Source organism: Nymphalis io, chromosome 15 (genome assembly GCF_905147045.1).
Source record: "Nymphalis io chromosome 15, ilAglIoxx1.1, whole genome shotgun sequence".
In the NCBI taxonomy this organism is placed as follows: domain Eukaryota; kingdom Metazoa; phylum Arthropoda; class Insecta; order Lepidoptera; family Nymphalidae; genus Nymphalis; species Nymphalis io.
The window spans coordinates 1,063,999-1,089,073 of NC_065902.1; the positions used below are offsets into that span (position 1 = coordinate 1,063,999).

Genomic DNA, 25,075 nt, shown 5'->3' on the forward strand with positions numbered 1-25,075 from the left:
AAAATCTTAAGTAATGTGAAAGATTAATGTTTGTTTATGGTTCCGTATTCAATATCGATCATACATCAATTATTATTCACGGACGACGCAAACACACAATATCAGCGAAATCAAAATGGCGTCGATTGTCCAGCATCCGGCGGAAGCGTCATTATGTGTCGCCGCTCATGCGCAGGTGACCGTGAACGATCTCCCATTGATTTTGTTACATGATTACATTTACACAACATGACAAAAAACGCTTAATAGACCGTAAATAGTTTAGTCTCCAAAAAAGGTCGAAACCCGTATTCAATAATAATAATATTGAATAATATTATTTTTGTAGTTCTATTGGGTTCGTTTTAAACTTAGAAACTTAGTAAATACTTTTGGAAGTAAGCAGAATTATCAAAAGATAAGTATTGATATAACATTAAATTAAAGGCAAAAAAAGCCAAACATTATAATTCTACTATAATTAGGTGCTTATTGTAGAAAATAACCCATCTATCTGTCGAAATTAATGTATTTTTTTTATAATACAGCAAAACGTGTTATTTGCGTTGGACCGCTGGAACATAAGTATGTTTTTTATGCATTATAATATCTATATATCTGATTAAGATCTACGTATTCTTATCTACTGACTGTAAGCTGTATTTACTGTTTCTCTATCATGTTTTTGACCCAGATAATATAAATTGCCCATTAATGGGATTCGTTTTCAATGGAAAAACTCAATGGATACTAGCATTTGCAATTGTGAACATAAGTAGGACAAAATCAAAATGTATTCTATTCAAATAATAAAAGCAATTTTAGATCCTCATTTTAAAAGATTAATTAAATAAATACTAAAGATTCGGCGAGTAACTATAAAACAACGTTTGTGTATGATATCTACTGATATATATGACATGTGTTATATACAAGTTTTCGCCCGCACCTACGCCCGCATGTGAAGCGGGCATCTATTAAGTAAAAAGATAGCTTACGTCCTTCCTTGTGATTCAACCTTGAGCTTGCTACCAAATTTCATCAAAATCGGTTTAGTAGATTTGAAAGCGTAACAGACAAAATTACTTTAGCATTTATAATTTTCTAACGTATTCAAAGGGCATATCTAAGGCAACATTTAAAATATCCACAGCCCTGTAAATATGACAATATCAATACATGTATGGTTTAAATTTTAGCAACTTTGTACGTCATATTTTCATAGTTTCCCTAATGACTGGCTTTAGACATTGTTCACGTAATAAATTACACGCTTTTCCCGCTAACAATGACTGGTTAAAACGTACAATTACCGCTGTAATGACATGTCATTTGTACCGTATTGTCAACGAGACGGAGGCCTTGGGACGTAACTAGGGCTGGCGACCCTTCGGTTTTTACACGTAGTCTCTTGATAAGAAGGGTGCATCCCCAATAAAGTACCGTTCATCTCCATCCGAAAGGAAAAAACTGTCCTAACAGGATATTTTTAAAAGTGAATCTTTTTTGGACTAGTTCAGTGTAAAATATCGAAGTCAATTAATTTGAATGTTTGGTACAAAAAGGTATAACCTTCGCCTAAATACTTTATTTTTTTTATTCTTATCACCAATGGAGATGGACGAATGTGTAAATTATGTTATGTAGGTACATTTAAAAAGTGTTATATCCATTGCTTATATTTCCAATATGTAATTTCTTAATTACATTTAATTAACCCTGAATAATTAAACACAAAATATTTCAATAAGTGACAAACACCGTAGTTTTTTTAAAAGTAAAATAATTTTAAAAAACACAACGACGTCTCTTTTAAAATAATTAATAAACGTTGAATTTATTTTCTGAGACATTTTTATTGAAATATATACGATATGTTTCTTATTCTTTGCCTATTTTTTCTTAAGTCTTGCAGCCCTATACGTAAAGCATAATTTGACACTTTATATTAATGATAAAGTATAAAGTGAGCTGAGCAATAAATTTTACAAATATGAGTTAGATTGTGATTATTTGTGTAGTAAATTTTTAGTGATGTAGTAAATTTTTATTAAACGTATACAAAATTTACAAATACATAATTCGATGTCAAAGAGTTGTTTTTTAAAATTACGTCCCATTTAGGGCCTAGATTCTAGAACGTTCTTTCTAAGTCAAGGTTAAAAAACAATCTATAATGTATACTAAACTTATACGTATTCTAAGTTTAACTGAATCGCTTTTATAAAACTGCATTAAGTTCTGAACCAAATCAAAATTTAACCGACTTACAATTAACCTTATTTTAATATGTAACCAATATTTAGAATTATAATTTATACTTACGTAAAGTTTTTATTTATTCCATAAAATTACACACCAAATAGAAAAAAAAACTTTTGTAAAAAATATAGGAGTCCGAATCCCGTCTATTTTCTATTTCACTTTTAATTTTTCAAACCGGCACTGACACTCGGTCTAACAGCTCTTCGCTCACAAAGCGCGGGAAACAAGTGTTTGGGTAGGGACTAGCGCTCTTGACGAGTTGTGATCGGAAGTAGCCTCAATTGTTATGTTTTGTACACAAACACAATTAGTGTGAATGATTTAATTTCTTCCATATTTACAGAAATGTTATAAAATTGGCTTGAATTTTCATAAAACAATCGGTTTAAAATTATTATTAAATTAATGAAAAAAAAATTATCTACTCAAAATATTAATCTATTTTAAAACAGTACAGTACACTATTTTTGAAAATATTTACGTTATTTTAATAGGTATAATACTATCTAATATAAATTTGTCAAACACATTTTATAGGTAAGGTTACGTGGTATTTTACTACGTAACCCGTTGAGGTGTCAGGAATAATGGTATCCAATCTCTCTAAGTCAGTGTGAAAGTGCCTCAAATAGTTCCCTTATCAGCGCCCAAACACTTTATCTTCTAACTTTCGTCTGGAACTTTCCCTACACTAGTTCAAATTAAAAAGCTATTAAGGACGACCCACTACCGTAAAGTTGTATCAGCACACCGATACAGATGTACCTACGTACCAGTATAGTTGTAGCATTCCAAAATTTTTATTTTTAATATTTAATTTCAACTCGAATTCAATCTTCGTTCAATTCTTAATAAATTAATTTTTATTAATTATAATATATAATCATAATAAAGGCGTAATATAATCTAAATATAATTAAATTATATTATATTACGCCTTAAAAATGTAGCATAAAATATTCTAATAATTATTATTTTATAAAAAAACCAATATTTCTACTGTTAAAATTCGACTATATTGTTGCTCTTGCCTTATTTTACTACGTTTGAATTAGATAACGACTTATACTTCAGATAAATGAAAAACATTTGTTTGTGCAAACTAATTCTAAATCGGTATAAAATAAATAAGTTCGCGATTCCATATTATTTTCATCTGGGATTAAACCATAAAGATCATCTTACATATGAATAGAATATCTACAATAATCAATTAAGATTAGTACCGAATTCCATTATTTTAGTAATTGACTTCCATGATACGATCTAAGTGTGTAACTATTATTTCGAATTGTATGTTTATTTCAAAGATTACTGGCTATCGTAGCAACATTCAACAATCAAAGCTGGCGTGCCTCGTGGCAGTTAGCGGAATAAATTAAAACTTAGACAAACGTAGATTAAACGCGCGATTAGTTGCCGTGATTCAGCAGCTATTCTTAAATAATAATACATTTCGAAAATGTATCCTATTATATCTTCAATTTCTATTTAAATAGTATTAAATACGTATCTTTATTTATGAAAGTTTATTTAAAAAAATTTTGGTACGTAAGAAATTCGGATAATAATAAGTTGAATAACATGACACCAAAAAATTATTTCGACAATTACCCTAGTTGCCATTATATCTTTCCAAACCAGACCTAACCATTGATCATTATAATTATAAAATTTCATATTTGAAAATAAATACTAGTGTTCAATCAGGATGGTTCAATGTAACCGGTTTATCATTCTACCTATTATATATATCATTATTATATTTATTATATATATCATATATTTCATTGTCAAAAGAAAAATTGTGTGCTGTTCTCGTGTTATGTGTATAATATGGCTTACGAGTTATGCTCGATATTAATGAAGTAAGTATATGCTTGAAATTTTGGATTAGAGGATATTATTGTTGTCTTAATTCACATTTTTAAAAGGGTGTAAGCCACACAAACTAATAACGAAGAGTTTGAACGATAACGTTATTAAAATGGTTACGTGGATATGATAAGATATGTATTTAACAAAACATTTCCCAATAGATAATATCTACGCCTATATTTTTATTTGGTTTAAGAAATACCAATACTCCAAAATAGTCAAAAAAAAAAGGCTTGGAAACATTTCACAATGGAAACATTTCACACGATGATGTATTTTATATAAAATGTTTTATATGCTTCGAATTTTATTAGATAAAAAATAGTAAAAACCTCAATATATCCCAGGGGACTGCCTGATGAAATGCTTTTAATTAAAATGTTTCGTATAAACATATGGCTTAGTTATTTACTGCAAAAAGTGTAATTGGCCGTGCCAAGAAATATATTATGTTTATATTAGCTTATGTACATTGTACACCAGCTTTACACCGCGAAAGTATGGAGATTCGCCGCTCTTTCGCGGTACTACAAACGTAGCACCTATATGACCGCTTCGTTATGAAAGTTGGCAAGAAATACAAATACAATAAAAATAGAAAAATATGCTGTTTTTAAGATAATAATTTTAACTTTTTATCGATTTTATTTTATAATAATCACTAGTTTATTTATTTCGAGCTTATTTAAAATGGAAATAAACATCCCAAGTTGTGCAAACCTCACGGATAGTCAAATCGTCACTCGGATTACATGAACGTGACATGACGCGATAATTATAATTTTCACTTGTTATATGCCCAATATTTATAATGGATTTCTTCCGAAAGCCCATTAATTCCAGCCCAAAGTTGGTGGCGCATCGGCGATCTAAAGGATAGTTAATATATTTTCAGTGCCAACCTATGGGCGATGGTTACCACATACCATCATGTGCCAGTTTGGCAAATTATTTTTAAATAAAATAAAAAAGTTTAAGTCTGCTTCACTAAAGTGCTAACAACACATGTACAATTTTTTAAATCAAAAGAATAAACAAAAAAAAAATTGCGAACAAGTGCGAGGAGGTATTCATTTTTGTGTATAATCTATGGTAATACATAAACGGAGAGAGGGGATAAAATGAAAGTCACAGAAACGCATATACATTTATTACACATGAGACATATATACACTACTCCCAGCGACTGCGCTTGGCGCGGCGCGCGGGCGCGGTGACGCCGGGCTGCAGCGCCGCGCGCGTCTGCTCCCACGAGTGGTCCGTGGACGCCGTGAACTGCAACACACGCACGTCACAAATGCCTTATACGTCACATTACGTCAAAGGAGACTTTACTGCCTTGAAAATAAACATACATTTTCACTGGTGGTAGAGCTTTGTGCAAGCTCGTCTGGGTAGGTACCGGTTTGAAGGGTGAGTGAGCCAGTGTGATTACTGACACAAGGGACATAACATCTTAGTTCCCAAGGTTGGTGGCGCATTGCTGATGTAAGCGATGGTTAACATTTCTTACAGTGCCAATGTCTATGGGTGTTGGTGACCACTTACCATCAGGTGGCCCATATGCTCGTCCGCCTTCATATTCCATAAAAAAATTTAAAAAAAAACTGGCTACCGGTTCATATCTTTATTTTCAATGAATTTTTTTTCGGTATCAAATTAAAAATATACTTATTCAAAGAGACCCTCAAAAGTTTAGAATCGGAAAAAAACACAGAAGTTTTTAATATAATTTTTGTAGGCTAATCTGTATTTTTAAGCGTCAACAGCGCAATGGTTTACGGGCCGCCTATAAAACTATAAAAGTTCAATCCTGACCCCTTGGGCTATTGCCGTTTCCACTCATAACACAAGCCGTACGCTTAATTGAAGGGAAAAATAGGAATATTAGTAATTCCTTAAGAACAGGTATTGCTATTATTCTCTTATTTTAAATGTATTTAAAAAAATATATGAAAGATATATATCAATTATCAAGTTCTCCTCATTTCAAGGTCATCAGATGTAATTAAACTAATCACCGCGGCAGCATGCGAAAGTGATCCCGTGGCGCTCCTCATTAAGACGGAAAGGGTACCGCTGGTTTTTTAGTGGGTATTCCGATGTTCGGGGCGACACCGGCGAGCCCCACATACCCCCCCACTGTTCTCGTGGGGGAAACGCGTAAGGCGTTTTTGCAGCGTTAAAAAAAAAGGTAATCAAACTAATACCTGATTATATTGCGATCGGAAGGCTTGCTTGAGTGAGGAGAGCCGGTCGGTGGCGGGTCCTCCGGGCTTCTCCACGGGCACTATTGGTATTTCATCATTGTAGGCGGGAAGGCCTGGGCGCTCCTTGTATCTAAAACATTCATATTGGTTATTTTTTGTATACATTACCAAAATATAATAATATCCTGGGACATTACTCACTCACTCACACGGCCATCTGATCCCAAACTAAGTAGAGCTTGTACTATGGAAACCAGACAACTGATATACTATATATACTACTTTTTTTTTGTAAATACATACTCATATAAATAATTACACCCAGACTCAGGACAAATAGACATGCTCATGCGCACAAATGTCCATGCGTGGGAATCGAACCCACAACCTTGGCGTGAAAGGCAATATCTACCGACCACACCAACCGGCCCGTCAATACTGTAACTACTATAATAGTTGCGTCATATTTAATTCTAAAGCCCAAATCTGTATGTCCAGTTCGTTTTGTAATGAAATCCACTGTAATTGATCGTACCCCAAACCACACCCTCCAATATTGAGGTTCTTGCTCTTGCCGATCTTGAAACGAGATTTGCGGAACCAGGCGGACTGCATCGCCAAATGCGTTAACTCTTCCGGGACCTCCTGTTCATTATAATGAAATAATTAACATATTTATATAAAACGAGCAACTATAATGTAATGCTTACATTACATGACTTTTAATATATAATTTAATAGTTATTATTAATAGTTAATTTAAGTTAATTAATTAGTTAATAAAATATTTGCATGTCATAAATATAGTGACTAAACATGTACAATTTATTAATAATTTCCGAAAAAAAATACGGTTAACTGGCTATTGAAAAAAAAAGGCTACAAACATATATTTAAGTACAATTAAAACATAGATCAATCGGTTGTAGGAGTGACCTGCTGCGCGCCCTCGAGGTTCCGCAGCAGGTGTCCCGCGAAGTCCCGGTCGCGGTCCCGCGCCAGCAGCGTGTAGGCGTCCCCGCGCACGCCGGCGCGTCCCGTGCGGCCCACGCGGTGCGTGTGCGTGTCGATGTCCCGCGCCACGGTGAAGTTGATCACCGTGCGGATGTGCGGGATGTCGAGACCGCGGGCTGAGAGTCGAGTGCTGGGTTAGGATCTACCAATGGAGACTACTAGTGTCTACCGACTCGTCTGTCTACTACAATATGGTATTTTTAGCAAACTAAACTAACATATCAATGTAAACAAATAGCAAAATAAGAGACACGAAATCACTAAAGTAATACAAGTCCAAATTACAGTACAGTTCAGTAACAGCCTATTAATCTCCCACTGTGGTAGACATGTGGCAGAATTTCAACGAAATTAGACACATGCAGGTTTCCTCACGATGTTTTCCTTCACCGTCAAGAACGAGATAAATTATAAACACAAATTAAGCACATGAAAATTCAGTGGTGCTTGCTCGGGTTTGAACCCACGATCATCGGTTAAGATTCACGCGTTCTAACCACTAGGCTATCTCGGCTTTTTTTTTAAATGCCTATTAAGGTGGTGTAATTATTATTACGAAGAACAATTTAAATATCAATCGAAAAAAGTATTCAAAATGTTAGTTATGTCTTTTATAGTATTTGTAATTTCATTGGCTCAAATTCACATACCAGCAACATCGGTGGCCACCAGTATACTGCTTTCCTGCCGTTTAAAAGCCGTAATGACCTTGTTCCTGTCTGCCTGCTCCATGTCTCCATGCAGCAGCAGCGCATCATATTCCTGTACACCTAGATTAGCGGCTGTCTGTTCCGCTTCAAGCTGAGATACAATTAAAATAAATTATATTTAATTTAGCTATAATTTTGTAAAATATTGCTTTAACTGTGTTTATTATTAAAATGGTTACTTTTGGTACACAATTTTGTTCAATATACTACACCAAAATTTTACTGACTAAAATATTTTACCTTTTTCGTGACAAATATTAAGACACTTCCAGACGAAAGAAATTCAACTAATTTTTCTAATAACCAAGGCCATTTCTCTTCTGGTTTATTAAATATTCTGAAACAACAAAGAAATTTTTTAATTTAAAGAAATAGGATTTCTTACTTAGTATTATAAAAAAAAATACTTTTATATTATAACTTAAAAGCGTACAACAATTTTCACTACAAAAGCAACAAACGAGATGCAGGCGCGCGTGCACCTCAGGTGCATACATCGCACACCGGGTATGGTGCGTGTCGCAGCGGCCGCACTCACCGCACGTGCTGCGTGACGAGATGGCACGCCTCCCCGGCCGCGCCGTGCTGCACGCGCACGGGGTCGTGCAGCGCGTCCCGTGCGAGCTTCTCCACTCTGCGCGGGAAGGTCGCAGAGAACAGCAGTGCCTGCCGGTCTGGTCGCACGTGGTTGCAGATCGATCGTACTTGCGGTTCTAAACATTAATATTTATTTTATTTAACTACTCCTTGCGGGGTGTTCTACAGAATATAGTGATAGGTTCTGCAAAGTAACCCCAAAATATAACAAGGAACCACATCCCCATATACATTCACAGTATGTACATTATGAAAACAGTGTTAAATTACACACTAGAGTAATCTATATTTAAATTCATTTTAAAGTAATTGAAATGAACTATACTATAACATTTTATTAATAATAATAATTATGTCCTCCAGACCGATTTCGGCCACGGCGGCCAATCTCAAGAGAGATTAGCCAACTACGCAGGAGATATTATAGTGCACAAGTGTGTGCACAAACACAGGTGCACTCTCTATTCCCTAACTCTCATAATCCGATGGGACGGCAATCCGACACGACCGGATAGAGTTCAAGCGCAGGACCAACGGCTTTACGTACTTTCCGAGGCACGGGAGTGTACACACTTCCAACTTCCAGACTCCGGGCTGTTACTGAAAATTTTCAGACAGAAAAACCCAATAAGTTTTATTATCCCGCCCTGGGAATTGAAGCCAGGACCTCCGGGTCTGCGGCCTTACATCAAGTCACTAGACCAACAAAGGCAGTAAACAATTTATTAGCCACTAACCAAAGCCCATGTCGAACATCCTGTCTGCCTCGTCCAGTACGAGGTATGTGACTCGTTTAAGGTCAGTAGCCTTGCATTTAATCAAGTCTATCACTCTCCCTGGCGTTCCAACTATGATCTCTGCTCCGCCTGAAATATTAGATTATTCAATAATATTAAGCAGATAAAAAGCTTTTGTTATAAATTTCATAATTCTTCATAGCTTTTTATGTTTTAATAATGATAAATGATAAGATTATTTAAAAGCAATAAAAAATCAAAAGTTAGTTAAACAGAATATAATGACTATTAGAATAAAATATTTGATTACCTTCTAACGCCTTGCACTGTTCCCATTTAGAGCCTCCACCGTAACAACAAACACATCTTATATTGTACACTTTGCCAAACTTTTTAGCTTCCATATATATCTATAAAAAAAGATAAATCATTATATCTATCAACAAGAGTTTCATATTAATCTTGTTATATATATTCATGCTATAGGTACATTTTTACTGTTACATAATAAGGCTATTTATCTATCCATATAAATAAAAAATAATGTTATATGTTTGTCCTCTATGCATTCCTATACCGATTGTGATTAAAAATTTTGTGGCAATTTTGTGGTGTTTTTTTTGATATTAGGAATCTGAATGGGAAAGCCAATGAGAATGTCATTCTGTTGTTGTTCTTCTTAATTTTTATCTGATTAAATAAAAACTAGTTGAGTTTGAATTGTTATTCATCATTTCAATATTATAAATTAAAATTAACTAAATATTAGATTCCACCAAAAAGAATCGGACAGAAACTCAGTTACCTTTTTGTATCAATAAATTTATTATCTATCACTGGGATAATTTATTTACCTGTTGTGCCAATTCTCTAGTGGGTGCTAGAATAAGTCCTATGGGTCCATCACCTGGTGCCAATTCTTTTTGATCCATGATGTGGACCAACAATGGCCACAAAAATGCCGCAGTTTTTCCGGAACCCGTGCGCGCGATACCTTAAAGACCGGACATAAGTAAATATCATAAGAAACCATCAACATAGACCAACAATATGATCTTTGATTTTGCTTTTAGCTTATAGGCAGACGAGTAAATGGGCCACCTTTTTTTTTATAGAATAGGAAGGTGGACGAGCATATGGACCACCTGATGGTAAGTGGTCACCAAACGCCCTTAGACATTGGCATTGTAAGAAATGTCAACCATCCCTTACATAGCCAATGCGCCACCAACCTTGGGAACTAAGATTTTATGTCCCTTGTGCCTGTAATTACACTGGCTCACGCACCCTTCAAACTGGAACACAACAATATCAAGTATTGCTGTTTTGCGGTTGAATATCTGATGAGTGGGTGGTACCTACCCAGACGAGCTTGCACAAAGCCCTACCATCAGTAAAACCTGAAGGTAAGTGGTCAATACTGCCCATAGACATTGGCGATGTAAGAAGTAATAACAATTCCTCAAATCGCCAAGGCGCCACCAAGCTCGGAAACTAAGATGTTATATCCCTTGTGCCTGTAGTTATACTGGCTTACTAACCCTTCAAGCCGGAACGCAGCAATACTAAGTATTGCTGTTTAGCGGCAGAATATGTGATAAGTGTGGGGTACCCACCTAGACGGGCCCTACATAAAGGCCTACCACCGGGTTTTTAAACAAGAATTTGAAGTTTGTATGGATTTTTTAAGAGTCAAAACGAGTTGTGATTCATATTTATATTTACAAGTATATTGACAGTGCTCGGAATTTGATCAGGATCATTATTAAAAAATTGAGGAAAACATATACGAATTTCATATTTTTTTTATTCTACTCTCAATTTGTCAATAGCTACCAAACAGAAACTGCTTTCAATTTCCCTTTTTACATATAAATATATATTAAAATGTTACCGATAAGATCTCGCCCAGACAACGCAGCCGGTACTCCAGCAGCTTGCACGGGCGTCGGTTGCGTGTACTCGGAGCGACGGATCGCCTTCATCAACTGCTCGTCAAAGCCTAAATGTGCAAAGCTGCTGACTGGTTTCGGTGGATCTGGTCCTGATATCTTAAAAAGTAAAAAGCATCTAAATATTTTAATTTTGCAAAATTTAAAATACATATTTATAAAATCATTCTCAAAGTGACCGCTGAATGGCAGAAACCAGATATATGGTAGTAAAAAATACCATATTTTATAAATGGTACAATTAAAGCAAAGACATTAAGCTAGAGTGCCACTGTGTTCATTCGAAACTGCACACGTATTAACATGTGTATATTGTTCTTAATCAGAAGACAGTATACATATTCCCAAACTCTATAGAATATATATCCAGAAACAATATATGTCCGAACCTTAACTCCCAAGTTATTCTTTAGTTCCTCAACCTGCTCTGTGGTAAGATTTTCTATTTCTTCATGTGGTGTGTAGAAGTTCTTCTCAAATGGCTCATATTTTATCTCCGAATGGTCTATTGGTGGTAATGGGTCAATGAACTTCTTTTTTGGAGGAGGAATAGGATTACCATCTTCGTCATATTCAATTTCAATATCAGAACCATCATCCGCATTTGTCAGCGGATTCTCTTCCATATACCTATTTAAAAAAAATATTTGCAAAAAATACAGGTAAATGTTTTTATTGACAAAACATAATTTAACAACTTTGACTTAATGCTACGGCGTATATTCGTGTATAATGGTCGGTATTTGGCACGTTCAATATCTAAAATTCTTATTCAGTAAACTATATTTGTGCCCTAACCTAAAAACTTCTTAAAAAAAAAGCAATACAGACCAAAAATCTACATTATTTTAGATATTTGAATAAAGATTTATGCGTTTTTATATGTGGCAACTATTATTTACAATACAAGGATATAAAAATATAAAAAACTTATAATACTTACTTATAATAACTCTCTTCGTCGTCCATTTCGTCAATGTCTCCTCTTGTTCCCCTTCCGCTATCACCTTTTCCACTAACAGCATTTTCCTTACTGGTTTTTAAGTCTTTTGCTGCTTGCTGTTCTAGACCTGCCATGTAAGCATCTAAGGGATCTTCTTCATCATTGTCCACCTTTTGAAAAACAACACATAAAAGTTTTAATAATTTAAAAAAAAAGGGGTGCGTACTCGTCCATATGTATTTTCTTTATATACACTGACTGCCTTGTTGGTCTAGAGGCTTTATGTAAGGCCCCAGACCCAGAGGTCCTGGGTTCAATTTCCAGGTCGAGCCAATAGAAAGTTATTGGGTTTTTCTGTCAGAAAATTCTCAATAGCAGCCCCAAGTCAGAAAGTTGAAAGTGTATACACTCCCGTGCCTCGGAAAGCATGTAAACCTATGGTCCTGCACCTGAACTCTTTCCCATCATATCAGATTACCATCCAATCGGATTATGAGAGTTGGGAAATAGAGAGTTCACCTGTGTTATATGTATAATATCCTGCGCAGTTGGTTAATCTCTCTTGAGATTGGCCGCCATAGCCGAAATCAGTCTGGAGGACCTTCTTATTATACAATATAATTAATTTATAAAAATATCATGAACACTGGTGAATACCTCTAATTCCATATTTATTTTAAAGAATATATTATTATGGAGGCAGTTGTTACTTATCTCAAATATAATAATTTCATTCGATATTTTAAGTAAAAGTTAAATGATGCTATTTAATAATTTTTTTAATAATTCTATAATATATTGTAACTTTTTTGGTAATTTAGTTGTCTTACACGAGAACTGGAAGCCTCAGTTGTAGGACTCCCAGGAGCAGGAATATATGCAAGTGCTGGAGTGGGTGGCTCGTCATCATCGTCAAAGTACCTTTAAATATAATAGTAGTTATTAAGACTTTCAATTGTTGCAAGTCCATATTATGAATTTTACAATTGTGCTTGCATTGTAAGTAGCATATTCCATGTACTATTAATTGAAAAGTAAAAATTTATTAAATGATATGCCTAATACATCAAATGTTTATTCATGTAAGGTTGGACATAAATTTTACGATAATTAGTATTTTCATTTACTCACTCATCTTCGGTTTTAGACCGTTTTTTTCCGAGCGTTCCCCAATTGCCAGTTACTGCATTTTGAGTGATCGCGTTCATCGTCGAATAGCCCTGCTTGGAAAGTCCAGAGGTAGGAGGAGGAACGGCATTCATCTGGCATGCGGGCGGCGGAACTGCATGCATAGATGCATTGTTATTCCGCTTTGGCATTGTAAAGCCAGTGAATCCAAAGCCCTTGTTCCCACTTGAGTTGAAACTCATCTTGATATGCTCAGGTAGAACGATATATTAATAATTCAAAGTTCATTACAGATAGTAAAAACATTAATTCAGTTAAAACTAAACGACTTTTCACGCTATTTACTGATTCACTTATTAAGCAAAAAGAACTGCATAGTTGTGTAGGTTAAAATTAATAAATTATATTTAATGAAACCAACAAATCCAACAACAGTACGAATTTTGTCAAACACTGATCTGATAAATGTCAGTAAAAATCAGGGTTGCTATATTGTTTTGAACAATAGCTTAAATAATAAATAAAAACGAACATGATTTATTTTAAAATTTAATTTGATAAAAACAGTATTTTTTAGATTAATCATAATTTGTTTCAGTTTCAACAACATTAATAGCTTAGTATTTATTATAATTTATAAACAGTGCATTATTTACTAACGTTTTTGTTTCACTTGTACATATACATCAAGGTTTTATTACACAAGAAATTTCATTCAAAAATAAGTATCGTCTTAATAATTTTAACAACATTGTTTAAAAAATAAAAATTCACTGTTGATAGAACGTCTTTTTTATAGAGAGTCAGTACATCTACAGAGAGTACATTATATCTTATTTCAACTAATATTTTTTGGGATATACTTGCCTTATAAAAACAAATAAGTACTACTACTAAAAACTTCCTTAAGCAAGAATTATTAGCATTGAACGCTACAGCTAGTCAACAGTAGAAATGAATGTGCAGCCTATCAGCTGAAGCAAATCACCATCTATGTATATCTTTTTATGTTGTCGACGATTAAAATCTCTTACTACAATTTCAAAACCAATCTACCGCGTTGGAAACCGTAAGCAGCATTGATGAGAAAACCGACACGCTGGTCAAAATACTGCAAAACACATCCCGCAAGTGTTTTCCGCCACAGAGAAGAGACAACGAACCAAAACTCTCTGCTGAGATACTCGAGCTCATGAGGAAACGACGAGAACTACCATCGTTTTTCTCAGATAAGGATTAAACCGAACAATACGCTGACGCGACGCGATCTCCGATGCTCCAATACCCGTGCCATCAAGGCTGCGATTGAGCAAAATCGGGGATCGAAAGTGTTCGCTCGCAAGTTTGGGAGGTCGCGTCTGACAAAACTTAAAACTGAAAATGGTGGGATCGTTACCTCTAGGCCTGAGATTGTCAGAGAAGTAGGTTTTATGGGCAGTTGTTCTCTTCAAGATCGGATAAACTCGTGGGAATCAGTATTGATGACCAGCGCGCCCCTCTTACGCGCCATTACTCCGAGGAGCTCACGGTCGTTGACCAAGGCGAGATTAGGGCGGCTCTAGAACAGCTTAAAAACAACAAAGCTCCCGGAGACGGAATCACAACAGAGTTGCTTAAGGCAGGCGGGACTCCGGTCCTGAAAGAGCTAGCAAGCCTCTTTAATTCCGTCATCGAACATGGCAAGACCCCGGAAACGTGGAGCGGGAGTGAGGTGGTACTGTTTTTCAAGAAAGGTGATAACATCCTCTTGAAAAACTACAGACCAATCTCCCTCCTGAGTCACGTGTATAAGCTGTTCTCAAGAGTCGTCACTAACCGTCTCGCCAGACGACTTGACAAGTTCCAGCCCCCAGAGCAAGCCGGCTTTCGATCAGGCTACTGCACCGTGGACCACATCTATACTGTTCGGCAGATTATGCAGAAGACCGAAGAGTACAATCAGCCGCTGTGTATGGCATTTGTGGACTACGAGAAAGCCTTCGACTCCATCAAAACCTGGGCAGTGCTCGACTCATTGCAGAGATGTCATATCGACTGGAGATGTATCGAGGTACTGAGATGTCTGTACAACAAGAGGGGTGAGACAGGGGGATGTAATATCCCCGAAACTGTTCACCAACGCGTTGGAAGACGTTTTCAAGACGCTGGATTGGACTGGGTATGGAGTGAATGTAAACGGCGAGTACATCTCACACCTTCGATTTGCCGATGATATCGTTATCATAGCGGAGTTGCTGGAACAACTCACCGAAATGCTGCGTAGCCTAGGCGAGTCGTCTCGGTACGAACTTGGACAAGACCAAAGTCATGTTCAATAGGCATATCGTGCCGGGACCGATATACGTCGAGGGGAAACCTCTCGAATTTGTTAGTGAATATACCTACCTAGGACAGATAATACAAGTCGGTAGGAACAACTTCGAGAAGGAAGCCGATCGAAGAATTCGCTTGGGATGGGCAGCATTTGGCAACCTTCGTCAAGTCCTCAAGTCGTCTATACCGCAATGTTTGAAGATGAAAGTCTTCAACCAATGCGTCTTACCTGCCATGACATACGGTGCCGAAACGTGGACACTAACTGCGGGACTAGTCCACAAATTCAAAATCGCTCAGCGTGCTATGGAGCGAGCTATGCTCGGAGTATCTTTGAAGGATAAGATCAGAAATGAGATTATCCGGAAAAGAACCGGAGTCACCGACATAGCTTGCAAAATTAGCAGGCTGAAGTAGCAGTGGGCTGGTCACGTATGTCGTAGGACCGATGGCCGTTGGAGCAGACGAGTCCTAGAGTGGAGACCGCGAATCGGCAAGCGCAACGTAGGGCGCCCTCTAGCCAGGTGGACCGATGACCTTAAGAAGGCGGCGGGCACCAACTGGATGCGGAAGGCGGAGGACAGGGAGCTTTGGCGCACCTTGGAAGAGGCCTATGTTCAGCAGTGGACAATGATTGGCTGTTGATACTACAATTTGGATGTGAGACCGTATTATGGTAATTAATATTTTTTAATTGTGGCAACGATCTTGTCCAGCGTCACTATGCATTTGACAGCAATGAATATTGTTTTGACAAGTAGGTATTATTAAAAACTTACAAAATACGCTTTCATCCATTTTTTAATATTCAACGACGTAAAAATGTTTATCAAAGTGTTCGTATTAGTTTTTTCTATGCTCGCTGTGAGTAATGTCGAGGCAGCGCATAGTTATGATTTTGGCGACTTCTTGGCGACAGTTCTAGGTGTCGGAATAACTCTAATTGGTATTTTCGCGTGTTTAGGTAATTACGCGAGAAAGAAGGCAAGAAACGAATTTATATAGAGTAATTATTATGTGAGTATTATTGGTTAACATTATCAAAATTATCATAATTAATTCAATTTATTTGTATATATAAACCTGTTTTAACTTTATTGCTGTTTGGATATTGATATACTTAATTTTAGAATAAAAGTCAATAGGCTAGGACTAACATGTGCCATAATGTCTAGCATAAATTGCATATTTTTTGTTTATTAATTATTGTATAAAACAAATAGAAAGTTTTGGAATATTTATTATTATAATTTAGGCGTGTAATAGTCATACTATAAACTTCATTCACTGGCAAGAATATTGTAAAAAAAATAACACAATCATTAGATCCTTAAAATTGTGACAAATTGCTGATTAATTAAACAATGTTGTCTTCTTTCGAATGTCAAATCAATAATGACAGAAAGAGTGAATTCAGTGTTCAACTAAACAACACTTATTTATAAATAAAGCCATTAAACTTTAAACATTGTCATAAATACTACATTGTTCTGATAATAAATGTTTGTATGTCATTTCAGGTATCACTTCAAGATAATGAGACTACAGTTATCATCAAATTACCACAAATATTAAAGAATATTAATTAACATGTAAAGTAAAGAAGTGTATTTTTATATTGCACAATCCTTAAGTACATCTGTATAATGGAATACAAGGTTGTTTCTTTTGTACAATAAAAAAAAATTAAATCACTGACACATCTGAAAAATTAAATAAATATGAAAATTGAACTGGACCGAACTTACTATACATATTATATTACTTGTTTTAAGTCTCTATTGTTATATAATAAATTTATAACAATAGAGACTTAACTTTCTTTGTTTAAAATATGTTAGGGAAATGATCTTTTAAAAGAGAATAAACACTTGATTCTTACATATGATAACTTATTGCCATGTTATATTATAGTTAAAAAAAAGTAATATGCAGTACATCTGTGATTATTTTAAGATATTTGTATTTTGTTATTGGCCTAACCCACAGTCTGAATGTAATAAAAACATTACTTTTTGCAGTTAATTATCAACATTTGATTTTGCATGTACAATATAACATAAAGCAAAGATTTAAATAGTTTAATTTTATCAATATTTAATCTCCTGAATAAATAAAAGTTTTAAAACTTTTATAATCTATTTTTCATTTACTTATTTATCATATTATTGCTATTTTTCGTTGCATTTATGAACTCTTATGTTAAAAACAAAGTAGAACACAGTGGTAAATAAAATTTAATCTTGCCGATGCTAAAAATGTTCTGGACTCTTACATGAGACAAATGCATTAAAAAAATTGATCTTTTATAAAATATCTTACAAAATAATTATTTTGGCTTAAGTCACTCGCTACTTTTTTCTAATATTTCTATTTCTTTCATAATTTCATTTTTTCTTGAGATTTTCTCTTTTTGTTCCGTATCTGGATTCTTTAGAGATCCCAATGATATCTTTTCTTCGAGGGCTTCTATTTCTCTTAGTTTCTTTTTCAAATTTTTCAGTCTTTTGCTTGGGTCTGATTGTGTTGGGATTGCAGTGGTGGGTGGTGGGGGAGTGCTGAATGTTGGTTCTGTTATTTCACATCTTGTTAGTTTTTCAGTTACTTCGGCTACGCCTGAAATATTAATCACATATAAAATTGTGTTACCTGTTTGGAATTCTTTGGCAAAAATTTTTTTTAAGAGGAGAGGCCTGCTAGCAATGAGACATTTAAATGTTGTTTATTGTACTTATGTATTACAACAGCCACATTTTAACAATTTTAGACTAAATAACTTGAACACAGAATCGTAATAAATTAAAGTATGCTTTTAAATTTCTTAATATTAATTACTTTATTTTTATATAGACTTATGAGTACAAATATTGTACATAACAAAATTGTTTACATGAAGAACTAAATAGTTAGTAAGAAGAATTAACTAAGTCAATTATTTAATCAAGTTAAATCAATATTAAAAAGCACTCAAAAACCTATGCTAAACAATACTATAAGAAAATGATTAAAGGTTTTTTCTAACCTTGTGTCTTCTTTTTCTTCTTTTTCTTTTCAACATTTATTATCATACCAGGTATAGGCTGTATGGTGCCCTTTTTAGATTTCTTAACTTCAGCGGCAATTTCAGGAGTTAGACCTACAGGAAGTCCTGTGCTTTGGCGAGCTTTAAACTGCTTGCCCTTACTCTCGTATAATGGAACTTCTTCTTGCGGTACATAGCCATCTTTAATACGCCTAGGCTTTCTCCATGTTCCATCAGGACGCTGAGTAGCAGGTATGAATTTACAACCTAAAAACATTATACTTTTTATTTATAATCCTTGAAGCATAAAATGAAATGTTTCAGTGCAAATGTAAAATGTGATTTAAATTAAAGTTGCTGATTTCTTTCGATAACATTTATTACGCTTTCTAAAGATGGCACGAAAATATTAATTAATACAAATTTCACTCATTAAAATTTAATGTAAATTTATAGGAACATGCATGCGATAAATATTATAATGAATCTTTACTTGAGCTCATTAAAGCGTAATTAGATATTACAAATATAAATATTGACATATTGTTAGTTTACTTTTAAGCACCATAATATTTTTAAATTCCGCTCTCACCATCAGCGTCATGCTCATATGCTGTCGTAGCCATTATTTGTCATGGACCGTAGTTCCTAAATGCTTTAAAAATAAGAGAACTTTCAAATAACAACCTTGTTTTAATTTCTGCTAGTGGAATGCTATTTTCGTAACAGCATTGGCTCCAAGTGCATTGACATTTCAGTTTAGGCACTTGTCAATGTCATTTTTTTTTCTTACCCATTCCAATTAGAAAAGGCAAAAATATTGCATTATATCGACGGTTTCAGGATTTATTAATATATCCATAGACAACATATAAAATACATAAAGAGAGTGATTTTGATCTTTACTATTTATCTTCATTCATAGGGCATTTTCAGATAACAGAAATACATATTTTTTCCCCATATGAATATTTTTTGTAAGTAGGTAATTTAAAACAAAATACAAGAATATCACAACACAATTTTTACTTTAAACAATAAAATTATTTAAAAAAAAAATTATAAAGTATCAACGGCATTACATGGGTTGCTCGGGAGTTTTTACACTGCCAACTTCCAAAATGGAAGCTGATACTAGGATTTCCTCGAGAAAAATAACCAATAACATGTTATTGGTTCAATCCAAGGTCGACTAATAAAATACCTTCTTCAGTAATCTGCAATTTTTTTTTTTACTTATTTTTGATTTATTTACAAGGTCTATACAATTTATAATAAATATGATATTGCATAAAAAAATTAAATTATTATGTATGAAAAGTTAACAACATTGAGAACAGTCGGAAGAGAACTCTTTATTAACATAATATAGCGATTGTATTTGATTGTATACTCTGTATTAGCTTTGTAAGTTAATGTATAGTCTATATCTAAATATAATCTGTATCTATAACAATATTTCTGGTTGTATTTTTAATTGCATGTTTTTGTAGAATGTAAATAGTTAATTTAAAAATCAGATACTGTTAAATTATACAAGTTGAAATATTAGTAGTCTGAGATATTTTATTGTTGTTTTTATTCACTGTTACTACCAACAATATAAAATAGTTTTAATATAATTATTGGATGTTTGGTCAAAAGTTAGTAATTATTTAATAATGCCTCTATCAAAACGAAGAAGATTATTTACGCCCAAAAAACATAAAGCGAAGACCAACAATAAAGATCAAGAGGAATCAAAGGGTATGGACTAATTTTAGCTTTTTATATATTATCAGTTAGTTCCAAATGTTATATATTTATAAAATATAATGCTTTACTCAAAATATTTTTTTAAAATAGATAATGAAGTCACCACAGCCCGTGGACGTCTTAAAGGAGCTCTAATGGAAATGCTTGAACCAACAGCTGAAGAATCTGACGCTTCATCAGAATACACACCGGTTAAGCGAGAAAGGTATATAAATTAAAAATATATATCGGATTTAAATATCTCTCTCTCTCTCTTATATAAAATTTATATTATATTGGATAAATATAAACAATTAGTTATGTGTATACTGACAGGAACATAAGTAACCAAGAACAAAAAGAAGAAACAACAGATGAAGAAGATTCATCAAACAAAAGGAAATCACCACAGCGACAATCATATGTTCTAAAATTATTTGATAGGAGTGTAGACCTATCGCAGTTTAGTGAAGACTCCCCACTATATCCTATATGCAGAGCCTGGATTGCAAACCAACCAAAGGCTAATTATAAAGAATTTGGGTAAAAAAAAATTTCAATTCAATTGTATTTTTAATTCTTGCAAAAAGAAGACCTATGTGCTTATTCAGTAATTTATAAATTGTTTTTGCTTTATTTATATGTAAATTATGTACCATGAAGTTATGAATAATTTATTTCAATTTATTTACCTTGTCTTAATCTTTATAGAAAAAAAACACCTGAACCTCAAGCCACAGAAAGTGTGGACTTGCCTGGTCCTGAAGGACCTGCAATCTCTCGAATACCTGACTTGATACCAGAACAAAAAGCATGCAGCAAGAACAACATTAATTTAAATTATGTATGTGTGTGTTACTGAAAAATTAATGTTTGTTTTCATTTCTTTGAGGCATATGGTTAAAACGGAAGTCACCATTTATTAAAACACAATTAAAGATTAACAAGTTATTATTATAGGTACACATTTAATTTTTCTAGCGTGAAGCTCCCCCACCTAGTAAGGAGCAGCTCCTTCATGAGCACATGACGCGCTGGGCTGGAGTGCGCGGTGCTTGGCTCGACCGCGCGGCACTCGTCGAAGCACGTTACATTTCCACACAGAACATACTTAATAAAATTAATGTCAAGTGAGTTATTTTTTAAATGAATCATTAATATATGTGATTTTCATACAAATAATTAAATAATTTTGTACTTTTGAATTTTGCTTAAGTTTTCACTTATGGAATCAGGTAATAATTTAACAAAAAAATTGCTTATATAAATGGTACTAGCTGTGGGGTTGCTGTAACAAATAAGAAATATGTTACCTGCATGTATGTTTATAGATTTTACCTTTAATAATAAATTTGTTTTACTTTTTCAGTGGCCTTTAATGATTGTTAGTGAATTTTTGCAGAGTGAAGATTTTATTATTAGATACTTGATCATTTTTTTAACCTCCTATTTCTTTGATAAAATGAATCAATATAATCAGAAATTATTATTACTTTATAAGGATGATTATGAATGAAAGTAATTGATTTTTAATAACTTTTTTATAAGTAAAATATATATTACAATTATTTCTTTATAAAATTACGTTTTTTCTTTATGTCACCATTACTTTCCTGAGGGCAGTCAGCTTTCTTGTGACCTTTTTCATTGCATATGTAACAAGACTAAAAACAAATAAATATATAATAATATGTATATAAAATATTTCAATTTTACATTTTCATTTTATTAATATCAAATTTTATCTTGTTTTATGAAAATGTAAAAAAAATTAAATGATTTTTTATACCTGTGATTCAACAACAGTGCCACAAACATGGCCCTTCTCTAGGCAACAACGTTCACATTTCTGGCAGTGTATGAATGTTGGTTTTACACAGCGCTTGCATGTGTTGCAATGTTTATATGTCATGCCGTTTTTACTAGTGCATTCTTTGCACTTATTACAATGTGTGTTTTTAACAGACACCCAATATTTGCATTTATCACAATATCTATAGCTGCTATCATTAGAAAGATCAATGGTTGAAAATGGTAGATTGGTGAAAAAACGTACAGGAGATCCAAATTTTCTACCACCTTTACTGTTTTGGAACTTTTTGTGATTTTGATATTCAACCTAGAAGCAAATAATTAATATTATAAACAGTAATTTTATTATATTTATCAAAAATCTTTATTTATTTAAAAGTAGAACTTCATTGTTCTATATTCCAATATCTCAATCATTCCTTTTTAAAGTTAAAATGAAGTATGAAGTAATTAACATAATTATCTTGCATCAAAAAAAAATACAACACATTTTTAAATAATGTCATGAGTCTTTGGACTAGGTTTTAATCTTTACAAAGTGTATTGGATGTATAGTTCCAGGGTACTCTAATATAATTTTTAATATATTAAATTTAATTAATGTTAAAAAAAGTTAAAAAAAGCTTATTTACCTGATAATCATGCATCTTAATTTCGGGCATCATGTTTTTAATGTAAGGTTCAGCAAAATATGGAAAAGCCCATATGACTGGCAAGATTCCATCTCCGTTACAAACCTTGTTATATAACTCAGAAAGCTCTTTTATTGTTTGAATTATTGGTTCAACACGGCCACCAAATGGTGGATCAATAGCTATACACATGCCCTTTTCTCTAAAACAAAATTAATGATTATATTTAAACATTATGAAAATAGTTAATGTTTATAAATATAATTTTTAGTCTTCAAAACAGTAATAACACCGAGAAATTAAGATTTGGTAAGGTTTGCCAAAGCTGTTGCCAGTTTGTTAAAATATTCTTTAGCAATATTTGCAATAAAAAAAGTATTTAATTTGCAAATACTAAATAAAAAAGTATACCTAGAAGTCTTGAAAAATTTCTTTAGTATTTTATCATCTTCATTTCCATTAAAAAGATAATTGTTGAACATGTTGTACCATAAGAATTTATTAGCTGGATAGAAAAGGTGATGGCGAGTGTCAAAGTCCAAGAGTAAAGAGTCATAGTCTGGGTGTTCTTGTGCCGCTTCATGGACAGATGGAGTTCCGATACATAATACATTACTGTAAATACATATAACAAAATTTGAATATAAGGATAATAATATTGAAATTGATAAAAAATTTCATCATACTTCAAAATTAAGAACTCAATTCTATGATAAAATAATGCAGACACTTGGACATAGTTAATTACTATACAGAATATAAAGACTTAACCATACATCATTAGTTGACTTCGGTGTCTTACTCTATATTCTCAACAACTGGTAGCATAACATTGAATTTGATCTTATTAAATGATGATTATATATTATATAAAATTGTGCATTTAAAAACCTCATTTTATTTCTAATAATAGAAACCCTTACTTTTGCCTGTAATTTATAAGTAAGCGTTATGTTTCTATTTTAAACACACAAATTGGGTTTGATAAGTTAGACAAAATATTCTAAGTTTCCCCTCTAAAATTGTAATAATAATAGATAGTAAGAAATAAGTTAAAAAAACCTTATTTTATTATTTTTCATTATCCCAAGCACAGTGCTCACAGACTTCTTTGTAAATATGTATTGAGCTTCTCTTTGATTATCCTCTAAAGGGGGTAGGAATGATGTAGGGTGACTTAGCTGCTCTTCAGTTAAAGGCATCACTACTCTATGATCCTTTAAGTGTTTTCTGCTTTGAGATATTATATACAGTTCCTGACAGGTATTGCAATAAGCTCGATCAGATGGATGTCTAGACTTCACCTGAAAACATATGAAATACAATCATATTAATCAACTACTTCTATTTATCTATTATTTATATTATAATAATAAAATATTAAATATAATGTTAAAAAACTATTTAAATTAAATTAAATTTTAAAATTGTTATTGATAAATATTATTATCTAAAAAAAAAAAATGTAATTATTTTTTATTATTGTATAGTATTTTAAAATTTGTAAAGTTAAAAAATATGTTTTACTAACACTATATGGGCTAGTCCTGAAATAAAAAGTTTTATATTATTATATATAAAACTTTTCATTTATATATATATTTTATTAAATAATAACAGTCGCAAAAACTAACCTCTTTGAAATGGTTCCATGCTGCAACTTTATCGAGTTTTGAAATAAGACTACGGTACTTTTCATTATTTTTTTTTACACTTTCTTTTTTCCAATCCTCTTCATAAATGCGCACTGTGCAATCCTTTTTGTTTCTACAAGAAGCACATGCGAAATATCTTCCTTTTTCACTAGAAAATAACAATGTAGGTCCATGCATACATAGTGGATGACTGGACGCATTTTCTACAATAACTTCAACTGGGGTAGAATGTGAAGTAAGCTTTTTTGTGGCTACAAATTTTCTTTTATTACCCATTTTTATTAATTATTTAATTTAAATTAATGAAATATAATAGGAATGTTACACGTGAAAGTGACAACTATACTGTCAGTGTCAAAATTCATAGGTATTTAACAAATATTAATATTGTCTTTGAATTGAAGTCATTAAAAATAATGATAGAATATTATGTAGAATAGGTTTATTTACTTTATTTTGTTCAAAGTAAGATTACTTTGAATATTAATGATTAA

The 25,075-nt window shown here is 33.1% G+C and overlaps 4 protein-coding genes and 1 long non-coding RNA gene across 5 annotated transcripts; 2 read left to right on the plus strand and 3 right to left on the minus strand.

Annotated features, from left to right (window-relative positions):
• Positions 1–5,257: 5,257 nt before the first annotated feature.
• LOC126774045 (ATP-dependent RNA helicase DDX42) lies at positions 5,258–13,856 on the minus strand. The gene is made up of 15 exons (XM_050495360.1): positions 13,417–13,856; positions 13,116–13,206; positions 12,286–12,455; positions 11,732–11,972; positions 11,285–11,441; positions 10,245–10,384; positions 9,701–9,800; positions 9,391–9,519; positions 8,595–8,769; positions 8,297–8,393; positions 7,997–8,147; positions 7,269–7,462; positions 6,868–6,977; positions 6,333–6,462; positions 5,258–5,397 (listed from the first exon to the last, which is right to left on the minus strand). The coding sequence occupies exons 1-15, from the start codon at positions 13,653–13,655 to the stop codon at positions 5,296–5,298; spliced, it is 2,226 nt and encodes a 741-aa protein (XP_050351317.1). The 5' UTR covers positions 13,656–13,856; the 3' UTR covers positions 5,258–5,295.
• Positions 13,857–16,457: 2,601 nt separating this feature from the next.
• LOC126774069 (uncharacterized) lies at positions 16,458–17,797 on the plus strand. Its single transcript, XR_007669786.1, has 2 exons — positions 16,458–16,743; positions 17,247–17,797. It is a non-coding gene; the product is annotated as an uncharacterized LOC126774069 (long non-coding RNA).
• A 152-nt stretch (positions 17,798–17,949) lies between these two features.
• LOC126774064 (partner of Y14 and mago) lies at positions 17,950–19,581 on the minus strand. Its single transcript, XM_050495408.1, has 3 exons — positions 19,341–19,581; positions 18,749–19,015; positions 17,950–18,342 (listed from the first exon to the last, which is right to left on the minus strand). The coding sequence occupies exons 1-3, from the start codon at positions 19,372–19,374 to the stop codon at positions 18,071–18,073; spliced, it is 573 nt and encodes a 190-aa protein (XP_050351365.1). The 5' UTR covers positions 19,375–19,581; the 3' UTR covers positions 17,950–18,070.
• Positions 19,582–20,236: 655 nt separating this feature from the next.
• On the plus strand, positions 20,237–21,968 carry LOC126774062 (protein lin-37 homolog). The gene is made up of 6 exons (XM_050495404.1): positions 20,237–20,494; positions 20,594–20,708; positions 20,819–21,025; positions 21,194–21,326; positions 21,464–21,612; positions 21,852–21,968. The coding sequence occupies exons 1-6, from the start codon at positions 20,410–20,412 to the stop codon at positions 21,859–21,861; spliced, it is 699 nt and encodes a 232-aa protein (XP_050351361.1). The 5' UTR covers positions 20,237–20,409; the 3' UTR covers positions 21,862–21,968.
• A 44-nt stretch (positions 21,969–22,012) lies between these two features.
• On the minus strand, positions 22,013–24,909 carry LOC126774054 (rRNA N6-adenosine-methyltransferase ZCCHC4). Its single transcript, XM_050495380.1, has 6 exons — positions 24,561–24,909; positions 23,989–24,230; positions 23,338–23,541; positions 22,927–23,128; positions 22,272–22,601; positions 22,013–22,146 (listed from the first exon to the last, which is right to left on the minus strand). The coding sequence occupies exons 1-6, from the start codon at positions 24,855–24,857 to the stop codon at positions 22,048–22,050; spliced, it is 1,374 nt and encodes a 457-aa protein (XP_050351337.1). The 5' UTR covers positions 24,858–24,909; the 3' UTR covers positions 22,013–22,047.
• Positions 24,910–25,075: the final 166 nt, after the last annotated feature.

Coding starts and splice junctions, on each gene's coding strand:
- LOC126774045 (XM_050495360.1), bottom strand. CDS start 13,655: ATGAGTTTCAACTCAAGTGGGAACAAGGGCTTTGGATTCACTGGCTTT. Junction 10,385..11,284: donor GTCTGGGCGAGATCTTATCG/GTAACATTTTAA, acceptor CCGGTCTTTAAG/GTATCGCGCGCACGGGTTCC. Junction 6,463..6,867: donor ATTGGAGGGTGTGGTTTGGG/GTACGATCAATT, acceptor TGAATGTTTTAG/ATACAAGGAGCGCCCAGGCC.
- LOC126774064 (XM_050495408.1), bottom strand. CDS start 19,374: ATGGCTACGACAGCATATGAGCATGACGCTGATG. Junction 19,016..19,340: donor ATATGAGCATGACGCTGATG/GTGAGAGCGGAA, acceptor TAATGTTTTTAG/GTTGTAAATTCATACCTGCT. Junction 18,343..18,748: donor GAAGAAAAAGAAGACACAAG/GTTAGAAAAAAC, acceptor TTAATATTTCAG/GCGTAGCCGAAGTAACTGAA.
- LOC126774062 (XM_050495404.1), top strand. CDS start 20,410: ATGCCTCTATCAAAACGAAGAAGATTATTTACGCCCAAAAAACATAAA. Junction 20,495..20,593: donor AGATCAAGAGGAATCAAAGG/GTATGGACTAAT, acceptor TTTTTAAAATAG/ATAATGAAGTCACCACAGCC. Junction 21,327..21,463: donor ACAACATTAATTTAAATTAT/GTATGTGTGTGT, acceptor TAATTTTTCTAG/CGTGAAGCTCCCCCACCTAG.
- LOC126774054 (XM_050495380.1), bottom strand. CDS start 24,857: ATGGGTAATAAAAGAAAATTTGTAGCCACAAAAAAGCTTACTTCACAT. Junction 23,542..23,988: donor ATGAAAAATAATAAAATAAG/GTTTTTTTAACT, acceptor ATGTATTTACAG/TAATGTATTATGTATCGGAA. Junction 22,602..22,926: donor TTAAGATGCATGATTATCAG/GTAAATAAGCTT, acceptor ATTTGCTTCTAG/GTTGAATATCAAAATCACAA.